Source organism: Hemibagrus wyckioides, linkage group LG16 (genome assembly GCF_019097595.1).
Source record: "Hemibagrus wyckioides isolate EC202008001 linkage group LG16, SWU_Hwy_1.0, whole genome shotgun sequence".
NCBI classification, from domain to species: Eukaryota; Metazoa; Chordata; class Actinopteri; order Siluriformes; family Bagridae; genus Hemibagrus; species Hemibagrus wyckioides.
Window position 1 is genome coordinate 652,906 of NC_080725.1, and position 12,917 is coordinate 665,822.

The 12,917-nt window shown below is 38.6% G+C and overlaps 1 protein-coding gene across 2 annotated transcripts; it reads left to right on the forward strand.

Annotated features, from left to right (window-relative positions):
• Positions 1 to 466: 466 nt before the first annotated feature.
• Positions 467 to 10,546, forward strand: LOC131366597 (ATP-dependent RNA helicase DDX4-like). 2 transcript variants are annotated; one of them, XM_058411191.1, is made up of 24 exons: positions 467 to 547; positions 1,298 to 1,346; positions 2,974 to 3,001; positions 3,666 to 3,725; positions 4,309 to 4,371; positions 4,453 to 4,500; positions 4,581 to 4,607; positions 4,687 to 4,740; positions 4,813 to 4,854; positions 4,933 to 4,959; positions 5,047 to 5,115; positions 5,222 to 5,257; positions 5,530 to 5,565; positions 5,640 to 5,684; positions 5,763 to 5,905; positions 6,040 to 6,192; positions 6,690 to 6,844; positions 7,036 to 7,165; positions 7,706 to 7,872; positions 8,202 to 8,347; positions 9,527 to 9,626; positions 9,784 to 10,054; positions 10,150 to 10,257; positions 10,345 to 10,546. In XM_058411191.1, the coding sequence occupies exons 2-24, from the start codon at positions 1,320 to 1,322 to the stop codon at positions 10,420 to 10,422; spliced, it is 2,013 nt and encodes a 670-aa protein (XP_058267174.1). In that variant the 5' UTR covers positions 467 to 547; positions 1,298 to 1,319; the 3' UTR covers positions 10,423 to 10,546. The 2 variants fall into 2 exon arrangements, with proteins under 2 accessions (XP_058267174.1, XP_058267175.1); XM_058411192.1 differs by lacking the exon at positions 5,530 to 5,565.
• The last annotated feature ends 2,371 nt before the right edge of the window (positions 10,547 to 12,917 follow it).

Sequence of the window (12,917 nt, forward strand, 5' to 3'; positions counted from 1 at the left end):
GGACACTCAGGCTTTTAATACAGTAAAATGAAGAAAAATGAGGAATTCTAAATATACTTGGGGAAAAACTAATTGTGATCAGGTGTTTTAAAATGGTTTAGTGTGATATAAGGAAGGAATTGTATCAGGAGCAGAGGGGAATTCCCCAACTGTCACTTTGAAAAGACATTTAGACTGGATATTGGGTCATCCTACTGTCACAACTGTACTGACCTCCCACTGACCAGACAACACCAGGACTAGAGCCTATGATTTCATAATAATAATAATAATAATAATAATAATAATTATCTATCTATCTATCTATCTATCTATCTATCTATCTATCTATCTATCTATCTATCTATCTATCTATCTATCTATCTATCTATCGTAAACTTGACAACTCTTATTAACAGTAATTGTGATAGCTAATGAAGGCTGCATCACGCCTTGTCTATACCCCCCTCCCCCCTCCCCCCAGGTGTCTCTCGCCTCTTCTCTCCATTTCATCGATCCGCTCCTCAGAGTGAAGATCACAGTCCGAGACGCATCTCAAAGTTTAAAGGCAATTTTTCTTTTGTTTCTTTAAAGTAAACACATTATTGTGAATGATCTATTGAAATATATTCAAAATAGCTTTAATATCACCATTTAAAATGCGAGCTGTATCGTTAATACATGAAAGGTTAATTATCGTGGGTTATTTTGGATCTGTAATGATTGTAAATACTAAAAAATCTAATTTCTACACACGATATGTAAAAGTTCCTTGTTATGAAGCGATAGTTTTCGGCTTTGTTCGTTAAATAAATGCTAAATTACAGTGGAGGCCTGTTTGGAGGGAAACCGCCATGTCGCTGTAGAGAGAGAGCGGAAGGTGCGCGTGCTTATAACGCAGTTCGATATCGTGTTTTATTTAATAAAACGGTGTAAATATTATTTCAGAGTTATTTCTTAGACGTTTACAATCGACAATCATGCCTGTATTCATCCGTTAAACTTGTTTAATTGTACTTAGCCTAATACACGGAGCTTAGCAAACTAAAATCGGATAGCTAGCTAATGACAGGCCCGTGACAGAAGCTCGATAACTAAGATTATTTAACAATTTTACTAAAAATAAAGTAGTAAAATGTTGGGAAATGTGTACAAAAAACAGGTAAGACCTTTATTAAACTTCTAATGTGGTGAATTTCTGACAGCTATTTTAAGATATATTCGACGCCAGGTTTGTGGCGTCACCATTTCCGTCAGCTACAAAACTCAAAGATGGCTAAAAACTTATAATTTAATATCTCTAATTTCTTTCTTTTAGCTCTTATCCACCGTTTACAGCTATGGAGGACTGGGAGGAAGACGAGCAGGTAACTGGCTCCATGTAAAGACATTAGCATGACAATAAGTGTGTGTGTGTGTGTATATATATATATTACACACACATATACACACACACACACACACATACATATATATATATATATATATATATATATATGTATGTGTGTGTATGTGTGTGTATATATATGTGTGTGTATATATATATATATATATATATATATATATATATATATATATATATATATTATATACACACATACATATATACACACACACACACATGTATATTCACTATAGGCAAAAGTTTTGGGACACCCCTCCAAATCATTGAATTCAGGTGTTCCGGTCACTTCCATGGCCACAGGTGTATAAAATCCAGCACCTAGACATGCAGACTGCTTCTACAAACATCTGTGAAAGAATGGCTCGCTCTCAGGAGCTCAGTGAATTAAAGCCTGGTACTGTGATAGGTTTCCACCTGTGCAATAAGTCCATTCATGACATTTCCTCATTACTAAATATTGCACGCTCAACTGTTTTATAACAAAGTGAAAGCAATTGGGAACAACAGAAACTCAGTCCACGGAGTGGTAGGACGTGTAAAATAACAGAGCGAGGTCAGCACATGCTGAAGTGCACAGAGTTCTGCAGAGTCAATAGTTACAGACCTTCATACTTTGTGTGGCCTTCAGATTAGCTCAAGAACAGTTCGTAGAGAGCTTCATGGAACAGGTTTTCATGGCCGAACAACTGCATCCCAGCCTTACATCACCAAGTGTAATGCAAAGTGTCGGATCCAGTGGTGTAAAGCACGCCGACACTGGACTCTAGAGCAGTGGAGATGTGTTCTCTGGACTGACCACTCACGCTTCTCTGTCTGGACATCCCATGGATGTCTGGGCATCTGGTTTTTCTTTCGTGAATCCTGCAGTGTTTATCTGGCCTATAGATGTTGTCTCCATCAGAACAGAAATCCTTCTTAGGATAAATTTGATGAAAGGATTTTATTTATTATTCTGCAGCAACACTTCACACGAAGGGAACCAGTGGAGCCAAATTATGGCAGGAAAAATGTCCGCACCCTCCCTACAAGGGTATAACAGCCATCTGTCACCTGTCTCAATCTGTGGATTAATAATGCATAAAGACACGTGACTGACCCATACAGAGTGAAATTAGTTTCAGACAATAGCCAGTGCTGATAACTGAATGGCTGCATTGTGTTCACATCCAGGCCGTAAGCTAGCCTTCAGCATGTTGCTTCATTTTCCTTTCTGTGTTTATTCCATGTTTATGGTGTGTTATAGAAATAGACACTATTTCAGAGGCAGCATGCAGTAGGGGATTATTATATATTCTCTTTTTTACTCTGCAAAAGCCACACGTTTATTTCCTGTGGAGAGAATCTGTACAATCCTATAGACTCTCCGTTATTTAATCATATATAGTGTAGTGTACTGCTTTGCTTTTTCTTAATTCATTTTGCAGTGAAACAATGGGAATGGTCTTTTTTCTATTTTCTAAGTTCAAGAGTTCGAAACTCTACACAGCAAACATTAGAGATTAAAGTCTTTATAGCTTGCTAATCAGTATATGATGTACAGTAATCTACAGGATGTTAATTCTTTTAAAATATGTTTGTCCTCTCTACAGAGCCCTGTGGTGAGCAACATGATATTTGGTAAAACATTTCATTCATCTTAAAATATTCCGATATCAAACTATACTAGAAATGGAGCTCTTAAGTACGTTTGGTGTGAAAATTGACAATTCCAGCTTTACTAAAGTTCATTAATTTGGAAATCTGTGTTTGTACAATCTTGAAGATGTTAAGCTTTCCTAAAGAAAGCGTACTGATAAAAGACTATATGTTCATGTAGCTATTTAAGATGCTGAACTTTATCTGTATTATGGATGAGACATCACATGTGTAGGTGTTTTGGGATAGAGGTACAGTTTTAGTATGTGCTCTTATAGCACTAATGTCAATTGTGTTTTTATTACTTATTGTTTGGAAAAGAAATTGTCTTTACATCTGCTTTTCTGATTAAATTTCTGTTTTAGAATCTGGTTAGCTGTCCTTTCTTAGCTTTAGCTGATATTAAGAAGAAATTAATCGAGAAAATGGTCAGTTGAAACCATTTCTGTGTGGGATTAGATGCAACTTCCCCTCAAATGTAATTAGAGCAATTAAACTGTATTTGGTTTACCAGTTAGTTTTTCCATGGATAGGTTGATAATTGCATGGGATTGCCCATATCTATCAAGCTGCTTGGTTTTTCTATGTAGGTAGGATGTGTGTGTGTGTGTGTAGAGAGCTCTATTGTTCGTTTTGCATTTATCAGGGAATGCTGGGAACTCCTGGAACAGTGGAAGCCAACAAAGCAGCTTTAAAAGCATCAACGGTAGGCAGTCATGAATATTATCAGAACTAAGAGGTACTTTATGTTCAGTCATATTTTTTATGTATTAAATTTTAGTTGTAAACACTATCTTTATATTTGGCTATATAATCCACTAATTTGACTTTTACATACACTATATGACTGATGTGGACACCTGACCATCACATTTTCAAGCCTTTGTTGTTATGACCTTCTGGGACAAATGACCAAATCCCTACAGCTAAAAGATATGTGAGGCCAGCTACTGATGTCACATGAAGGTCCTGGGGTCAAGTCAGTGTTTCAGTTCATCCAGAGGTGTTCAGTGGGATTGAGGTCAGGGCTCGGGCAGCTCGAGTTCTTCCATAATAAACTAAACTGTTTTAGAGGATCTTGCCTTGTTTACAAGGCCATTGTCATGCTGAAGCAATGTTTGAGTCTCTTCGTTTTGGGGAAATCTTGATGCTACAGCAAACAAGGACATGCTATACAGTACATTAGGCTTTAAACTTTGTGGCATGTGGGTGTGATCAGGTATTCACAAACGTTTAACCACATAGTGTTTCTGTGTGATCTAAAGAGGAATGTACTAATGTGTTTCTAGACAAAGAGGAAAGTCCTTGTGAAAATGGTGATGGTGGTTTTGGGACTCAAGGAGGCAGCAGGGGTGAGTCTCTTGGTCTGTGTTTTAAAGGAACACAATTGTTAAGTGTTAAACCAAATTATTCATAGATGTTTCCACCATCAGGTCGGGGCTGTAGAGGAGGAGGTGCAGGCTTCAAGAGCTTCCGTTCAGGTTCCTTTTTGTCTCTCTTATTTCATGCTTTTTTGATTGTGCTTTGTAAGAGATGTGTAACTGTTTGCATTTCTATGCAGAATTTGATGAAAATGGAAATGAAGAAGGTTAGTAGGCCTTGATGATTTAAACCTTCATATACAGCACACCACTGTGACAGACTTAGAACTGTGTCTTTGCTTGTAGTTGATGGTAGCAGCTCCTGGAATAGTGGTGGATTCAGGGGAAGTGGAGGCAGAGGCAAGTATTCAGGGCCTAGTTTGGGTAAAACTCCTTCTTATAGCTGTGTATTGATCTTTAATGTGATGGCAGGACGAAGAGGAAGAGGAGGATTTAGGAATTCCTTTAACTCTGGTAATCTAATGCCCTTTAATTATTTATTCACTTTAAGCCATAGTGAGCATTTTCTTGTAGTCTGTTTCTCTCTATCAGACCGTGATGAAAATGACAACGATAGAGGTAAAAGGTCCCAGAGATTTGTCAGTATATATGAGCAATGAATATTTCTGAAAATATGCTGATGTGGTGGTTTTTTGATTATTGCAGGTTTTAAAAGTGACTTTAGTGGCAGAGGTGGGCGTGGGGCGAGTGGAGGGCGTGGCGCTTTCCGACAAGGTACGAACAAATAGGGTGTAGAGCAGGTAAGCACACAGCAGAATAGAGATTTATCTGTTTCAGCATGCGTGATGATCTTTACCATTTGTTTCTCATTCTGTCTTAGATGGTGACATTGAAGGCAGAAGGTCCTTTGGTGGAGGTGACTGTCTTGCATGATTCTTGCTCTTCATATAATACACAACTGAAATTGTCTTGAAAATGTGTGTAAAAAGCAGGTTTTTGAAGAGCTGTCATTTAAGCTCTAATCATCCAGGGTTAAACTTAGGTGTTCCTCTGCATTTACTGTGGTAATGATATTGCTGTCTGGATGTTGTTTTTATGGTAAATCCTTTACCAAAATCATTAAATAAACTAATCTTAATGGAGCTTTAGTGTCTGTTTTCACACTGCTATTTGTTTAAATATATTTAGGGTACAGAGGACGGGATGAGGAGGTGTTTTCAAGAGGTAACTTTGTACTGTAAATGACTGTAATTGGAAGGGATTGAGATTTAACTTGTCGTTTTCTGTTAATTTATTAGGATTACAGAAGGATGGTGAGGAAAAAGAAGGTGGTACATCTGCAGGTTTGTAATTCCTCATATATTAGTACCTGAGACACTGTTAGTGACTGATAAAAAATACACACAGTCTTTATCCTGTAGGAGCCAAGGTCAGCTATATACCCCCTCCACCCCCAGAAGAAGAGAACGCAGTTTTTGCCCACTACGCAACAGGCGTCAACTTTGACAAGTATGATGATATCCTTGTAGATGTAAGTGGAAGCAACCCGCCCAAAGCAATTATGGTGAGTGGAGATCTTCATTTTAACATCTCATTGTGCTTTCATTTTTTTCTGCAAATGGTTTTGATTCCTTTAATTACATTTCAGTTACAAAAGCTTGTGGGGTTTGTTTTTTGTCTTTTTGCACATGCTTCTAGACATTTGAAGAAGCTCAACTCTGTGAGACTCTTAACAGAAATGTCGCCAAATCAGGATACGAGAAGCCTACACCCGTTCAGAAGCATGGTATTCCCATCATTTCTGCCGGAAGGGATCTTATGGCTTGTGCCCAGACCGGATCTGGAAAAACGGTGAGTCCTCACTCAGATGTATGGCATGAGATTTATTTATTCATGCCCTGCTTAATGGGTTATCTGATGAAATCCTATATATATATTAAACACGCTTGCTTTGCTGATTATATAGCAGAAAGCTCATACTGGCTTTGATTCATTTACAGCTCATTTCCTAAGTTGCGGACCTAGTGCTACTCTGAATTTTGTCACAGTACATTTTATCTAGCATTATCATCAATATTGTAACACACACTGATTAGAAATAGTTTTAGAATGGTGATATGTCACTTAGTGTAATATAATTTGTTTTTTAAATATTATGGAACAATATTTTTCTACAGGATTTAAGTTGCAATAAATTGATGCATTGCTTTCAAGTACTGCTTTAGTGTGACTTGCTGTGTTTGTGCTGATTGCTTACTGTAAATGATCATGGTCATCACCCTAAGTGGTTAAAACTGGAAAAATCAACTGTGTGGGTTAGCAATTTTATTTATTTTTGCCTTCCTCAGGCTGCGTTCCTGCTGCCTATTCTGCAGCATCTCATGAGCAACGCTGCGGCAAGCAGCAAGTTCAGCGAGGTGCAGGAGCCTGAAGTTATCATTGTGGCCCCCACCAGGGAACTCATTTATCAGATTTACCTAGAGGCCCGCAAGTTTGCCTATGGGTATATAAAACCTGTCTTAAACATTTACATAATTCTTTTTTGTCTCTCAAAGTGATGCATATGAAACAAATGGCACTTTGGCAAGTTTCTTGAGCTGCTTTGTCATAGGATTAATGTTCTAGTGTAATTCTCTAGGATTATGATGTAATTTACCACAAAAGACAAACACTTTTGGAACACATCTCTTGTAGCACTTGTGTGCGTCCTGTAGTGGTTTACGGTGGCACAAACACCGGATTTTCAATCCGAGAAGTGTTGAAGGGTTGTAACATCTTGTGTGGGACACCTGGAAGATTGCTGGACATTATTGGGCGTGGAAAGGTAATTTACATTCATTCTGAGAGTTGATATATTAGTAAATATTTAGTTAAAATTCAGGGTATTAGAATTTTCCAAGTAAGTACTACCTTGAGAGGAACATTTGTAGTTTCAGTAATTGAAACTTGGCATCTTAAAATATGATGAGCTGCAAACTAGAATTTTAAATCATTATTCAATCAACAAAATGATTCTGCTTCACTGGGGCTTATAATTGATAGTGGTAGTAATTAGTGCATCTAAGACTGCATTGCACAACCCTCTGTTGTTGCAATGTTATGGAGCTCATTTATCAGTCACGTACGCATGGACTCCACACAAAACATTAAGCCTTTTCCACCATTCAGTCTGGTCTTGAACCTTTGGTGGCTTATTTTAGCAATAAAACTGTTTGTAGCAAATGAAAGCTGTATTTTTAAATATATACATATAGTGTGTGTATATATAATATATATATTTTCAGTACTTAGTAGTTTTGCATAATTAGCAGTCCCTAAGTGAAGGCTGCATGTTGCAGTTAATTTGCTCATTTGTGTTGCCCAGGTTGAACTGAGTAAAGTGCGTTATTTGGTGCTGGATGAAGCTGACCGGATGCTGGACATGGGCTTTGAGCCAGACATGCGAAAGCTGGTGAACTCTTCAGGAATGCCTTCTAAAGAAGAGCGGCAAACCCTGATGTTCAGTGCCACCTATCCAGAGGATATTCAAAGGTCTGTCATTTTCATATTTTGGTTAACACACTATCAGGGTTACTACTTAAACGGTGTTTCTGGAAGCCACTTGGTTGTAAATGATCCCATCATTTTTAGTAAAGAATGTTGGTGGATATGAATTGGCAGCTGGCTAATTCTTTGAGAAGCTAGCTAATTCTTTTCCAAAATGAAAAAGTAACTTAAACTGATTTATAGTATGTTGCACACATCTTGAACACATTGTGTGGAGTATATTCTATTACTGTTATGGTCAGATGCCTAACAGTCTATACCATGCTGTAAACATTTTCATTAAATTCACTAAAACAATTTTATCTGTGTTCCAGGTTGGCAGCCTGTTTTCTGAAAGTGGATTATCTCTTCCTGGCGGTGGGAGTTGTGGGAGGAGCCTGCAGTGACATAAAGCAGCTCATCCTTCAAGTCACCAAGTACTCAAAGAGGGAGAAGCTGCTGGAGCTGCTGAAGACCACAGGTGACCCCAACTTGACCTAGTGATGACTGATTCATTCTGAAATATTACTATACATTGTATTATTAATGAAATATTCTAAACAGACCTGGATGTTATGTATTCAGTAATGTGAATGGTTTTGCTTTAAATTTCCTATTTTTGTAAAGCCTGACAGTTTTTGTGGATTCCAGAGACACCACACTCACTGATTGACTTACAGTGGTCTTGCTAGCTTACATGGATTTGTACATTCCAGTTAAAGATGCACTATATATTTTTCTCAAAAGTTTTGGGACACCCCTCCAAGTCATTGAATTCAGGTGTTTTTCAGGGGTTCCAGTGAAAGGAACTGCTTCAGCTTCATACCAAGACATTTTGGACAATTTCCTGCTCTTTGTGGGAACAGTTTAGGGATGACCCCTTCCTGTTCCAACATGACTGCACACCAGTGACCAAAGCAAGGTCCATAAAGACATGGATGAGTGAGTTTGGTGTGGAGGAAGTTGACTGGCCTGCACAGAGTCCTGACCTCAAGCCCATAGAACACCTTTGGGATGAATTGGAGAATAAATTTGGCAAAATTGTCTTCCCTTCTTTCTTTGCATCTTAATCAGACAAGCTTTCTTATTAAGGCTGAAGTTAAATTCCTGAAAAATTTGACCTTTGCTCAGTCTGCTGATGTCATCATTAACTGTACTGTAGTGATGGTTGCAGTGGGACTGTTGCTGAATTTGTTGATCAGACAGCAGAGTGACCCAAACCGTCCCAGTGTGCTTCTGTTGCACATAAGAATTGCTGCTCATCTAATCAAAGTAGTGGACCGGAACTAACTGCTGTATAACTAAGAAATAAGCTTGGAAATATTCAGATCTTGCCAGCTGTAGTGTTTTGCCTGGATGTATATAGGTGGAATTGCAGCATTTTATTCCTTTCAAAAAATCAGATTTTAATATTTGACACAAAGAGCCAAAACAAAAAAGCATTAGTCCTCTTGATCTTATGTTTTATTTATATAATGTATATTGCACTTTTCATTAATCAGATAAGCAGATGTTTAGCAGAGCAGATACATCTCTTGTGTAAAATCATATGATGGAGACCTGCCTGCAATTACAGTTGCAAAATGCAAAGTAGAGTTGAGGCAAACAAATATCCTGTGGTCAAATGGGAATGTAAAAGGTAATGTTCTGCTATCCTCAGGGGCAGAGAGGACAATAGTCTTTGTAGAGACCAAGAGATATGCAGATTTCATTGCAACATTTCTCTGTCAGGAAGACGTACCCACGACTAGCATCCATGGGTATGTACCTGTGCAGACACACCAAGCAATGTCTAGTTCCTAATCTGGTTCGAACATCAGTTACATTTTTCAGCAAGTTACCCTGACATTCTGTGTATGTTTATGTATATAAAAGTTTAAATGTCTTCAAAAGCATTGTCTTTCTCCTTGTGAGCAGCGATCGGGAACAGCGAGAACGGGAGAAAGCTCTCAGTTACTTCCGGACAGGTCGGTGTCCTGTGCTGGTAGCGACTTCTGTCGCTGCTAGAGGTCTGGACATGGAGCATGTCCAGCATGTGGTGAACTTTGACTTGCCCAAAGACATTGACGAGTATGTGCACCGCATCGGGAGAACGGGCCGATGTGGAAACACAGGAAGAGCCGTGTCCTTCTTTGACCCACAGTCTGACACTCCTCTAGCTCGCTCTCTGGTCAAAGTCCTCTCAGGGGTTTGTGATTTCATTAATGCCAGAATTTTCTACAGGACCTACTTTTTTCTGTCTCTCAAGAGTATTCAAACTTAGTGGTTTCCTCTTTTGTTCAGGCGCAGCAGGAAGTGCCTTCATGGCTGGAGGAAATTGCATTCAGTGCCCATGGTACCTCAGGGTTCAACCCACGTGGTGAAGTGTTTGCCTCCACTGACACTCGCAGGGTAACAACATTTTCACCGAACGTCCTACTTTTGCTTTTGTGAACCTCAGTTCTTATGATTTTTCAACATGTGCTCTTTTGTGTTTAGGGTGCATCCTTCCTGAAGGACCATACACCCCAACCATCTCAGAGCACTGCTGTAGGACCTGATGAAGACTGGGACTAATTTTTTAGTACTTTTTGTACTTTTTTTGTTATTAATGTGTTCAGTTTAAAAGAGATGTTTGTTTGTTTGTTTGTTTGTTTGTTTGTTCCAGATACAGTTTAAGTGTGAAGGCATTTGTTTTGAAGGAGGGAAAATAGTTGTTCCCCAGTGCTAATAAATTCACACAACAAAAGTTTTCCTCTGCAGTGTTGTGTATTTTACAGGCTATACTCTCTCATTATAGCGATGCAGTTTTACTCACTGCAGTCTGTGAAGGTACAGTTTCAGGTACTGCTTCTTCCTCCATACAAGGTACAGTTCCATTGGGTACAAGATAAATAGGTTTGACACAGAATCAGTCCACAGTATGCTGTAAACGGCCTAACAGTAGATTGGGGAGTGGAAAAAAGAGGAGTTGCTGATTTGAGAAGTCATTATTAAATGTATATAATCATGTGCTAATCTGATGTCCGGTTTGATAGTTTTGTCTACAGTGAATGAGTAGGAGGAGCATTGGATGTATGGAATATGGTTTCCATGTTAACTTTATTAAATCACTAATATGGTTAGAAAGGCTACCAAGTCAGGTCTTCTGCATCATCGTTTTCATTTGAAGGGATTTACAACCAACTAGATGTGGTTTCTCTATGTAGTCACCTGACTCTCATCATCTAGGGATTAAACATGACTGGACAAATGTGCTTCAGGTCATTGTCCATCTGCACACTGTAAAAACTGATGTCTGGCCTCAGCAAACATGGCTTTATTAAATCAGATTTTAATTCAGAAATGTAGCTTTGAACATTACTTCATTTAAAGCTGCAGTTGTTATATAATATATTCAGTCTATGGTTTATTTTGAATAATAAAGAACAATGACTAGTAATGATGAGGTATTCAACAATGTGGAGTTTAGTCAATTTAGCCCAATTTTTTAGGAGCAATCAGATTAGCATGTGACTTGATTTTCATTCCAGCAATTTGCTGCGTCCATTTTACACAAACCCAGCTTTGTGGTGCACCCATGGTGCACTGCTTCTGTCAGTGTCACTTCTGTAATATTCGTACCTACATACTGTAGGACATGGTGTATGTTCACATGGCAGTGCGAGTTCTGGATGTTGATCTGTAGACACACACATGCTTGTGTAACACTGCATTTCTTCATTATCACCATGACCGTTTAAACTAGCATGCTATTCTGACTTTAACTTCTACTGCTCTTTTTCACATCTAGCTGCTTTTACAGGAAAGGATGTTTATATCTTTAGTAAACGTTAACAGATGTTTCAGTATATTAAGTCCTTCCATTAGGCCTTAACATGGTCTCAGCCTATTATGCTAATTATGCTAATAAAAAAAAAATGCAAGACAATCAGAAAATAAGTCACTGCTCTTGACTTTCTTCACTGAATATCTTTCATATATATCATTCAGCTTTTGTTAATTTCACAAGATTTAACTTAAAAAATGACCTCTCAACTGTAGAAGTGGAGACAGGTAATGTTGCATAAATCTTTAGGAGTTCAGAAAGAGAGGGGAAAACAGACTCAATCTCATTGTCTTTTAGGCACTTTAGCATTTCCTGCACATTACTTTTGGTGGAGTAGGATGCATGAAACACTAAGTTCTGTGAAGACCTTTTCTTCCTCAATTCTGTAGAACTTACTAACTGTACTGACAAGTTCAGCATCACCAGTTTCTACTCCTTTTGACCATTTGGATTCTACTGTCAGACTGTAAGCCTTTGAGGATAATGCCAGTTGAACTATTATCCTTTCCTTTGAATCGTCTGAGCATCTCTTGAATAATGGTATCCGAAAATGTGTAGTACAATCTTGTTCGGTAGAACTCCTCCAAATTCTCAGGGTGATGGTCTTCTCCTGTTGACTTGGAGCTGTACTTACACCTTGCAGGTGTTTTTCTGGGTCTTGACTCGCCAGGTATTTTGTCAGGAAACTCGCTTCCAGCAGCCTCAGCCCGTTCCTTTGCTTTTTCAAAGACAACCTTGAATTCACTTTCTGTCCTGAGTTCTTGAAGCCTTTTTAGCACTCCTTCCACCAGTGTGTATGACACTGCTAGATCCACATCTTTACGCTGAAGAGCAGCTGATGCAACAACAGTCTCCTGAAACACTGGGGTGGCCACCTCCAAACAAAGCATAAACTCAAAATTTATGCCGCGAAACAACATTAGAGCATCACCTGCAGCTGGATCAGGCGGATTGCTGTCTGAGATTTTTTTCAACAGCTGCATAACTGCAGACTTTCTGCAGTGCTTTTAAGGTATTTTCTCGACAGGCCCAGCGTGTCACTCAGCTGTTTTAATTCCCAGGTTTTCTCTCCAGCATACAACAACTTTTGCATTTCTATGAATGCACCATGACCCGCTAGAAGAAGACAGGAAAGTGTAAAGCCTCTCTATCAAATAAAAAAAACGTCAAAAATGATTTTGCAGTCTCCGCTAACACTAAGTTTAAACAGTGCACAAAGAGTGCTTTTTCATTTTGCCTCTGA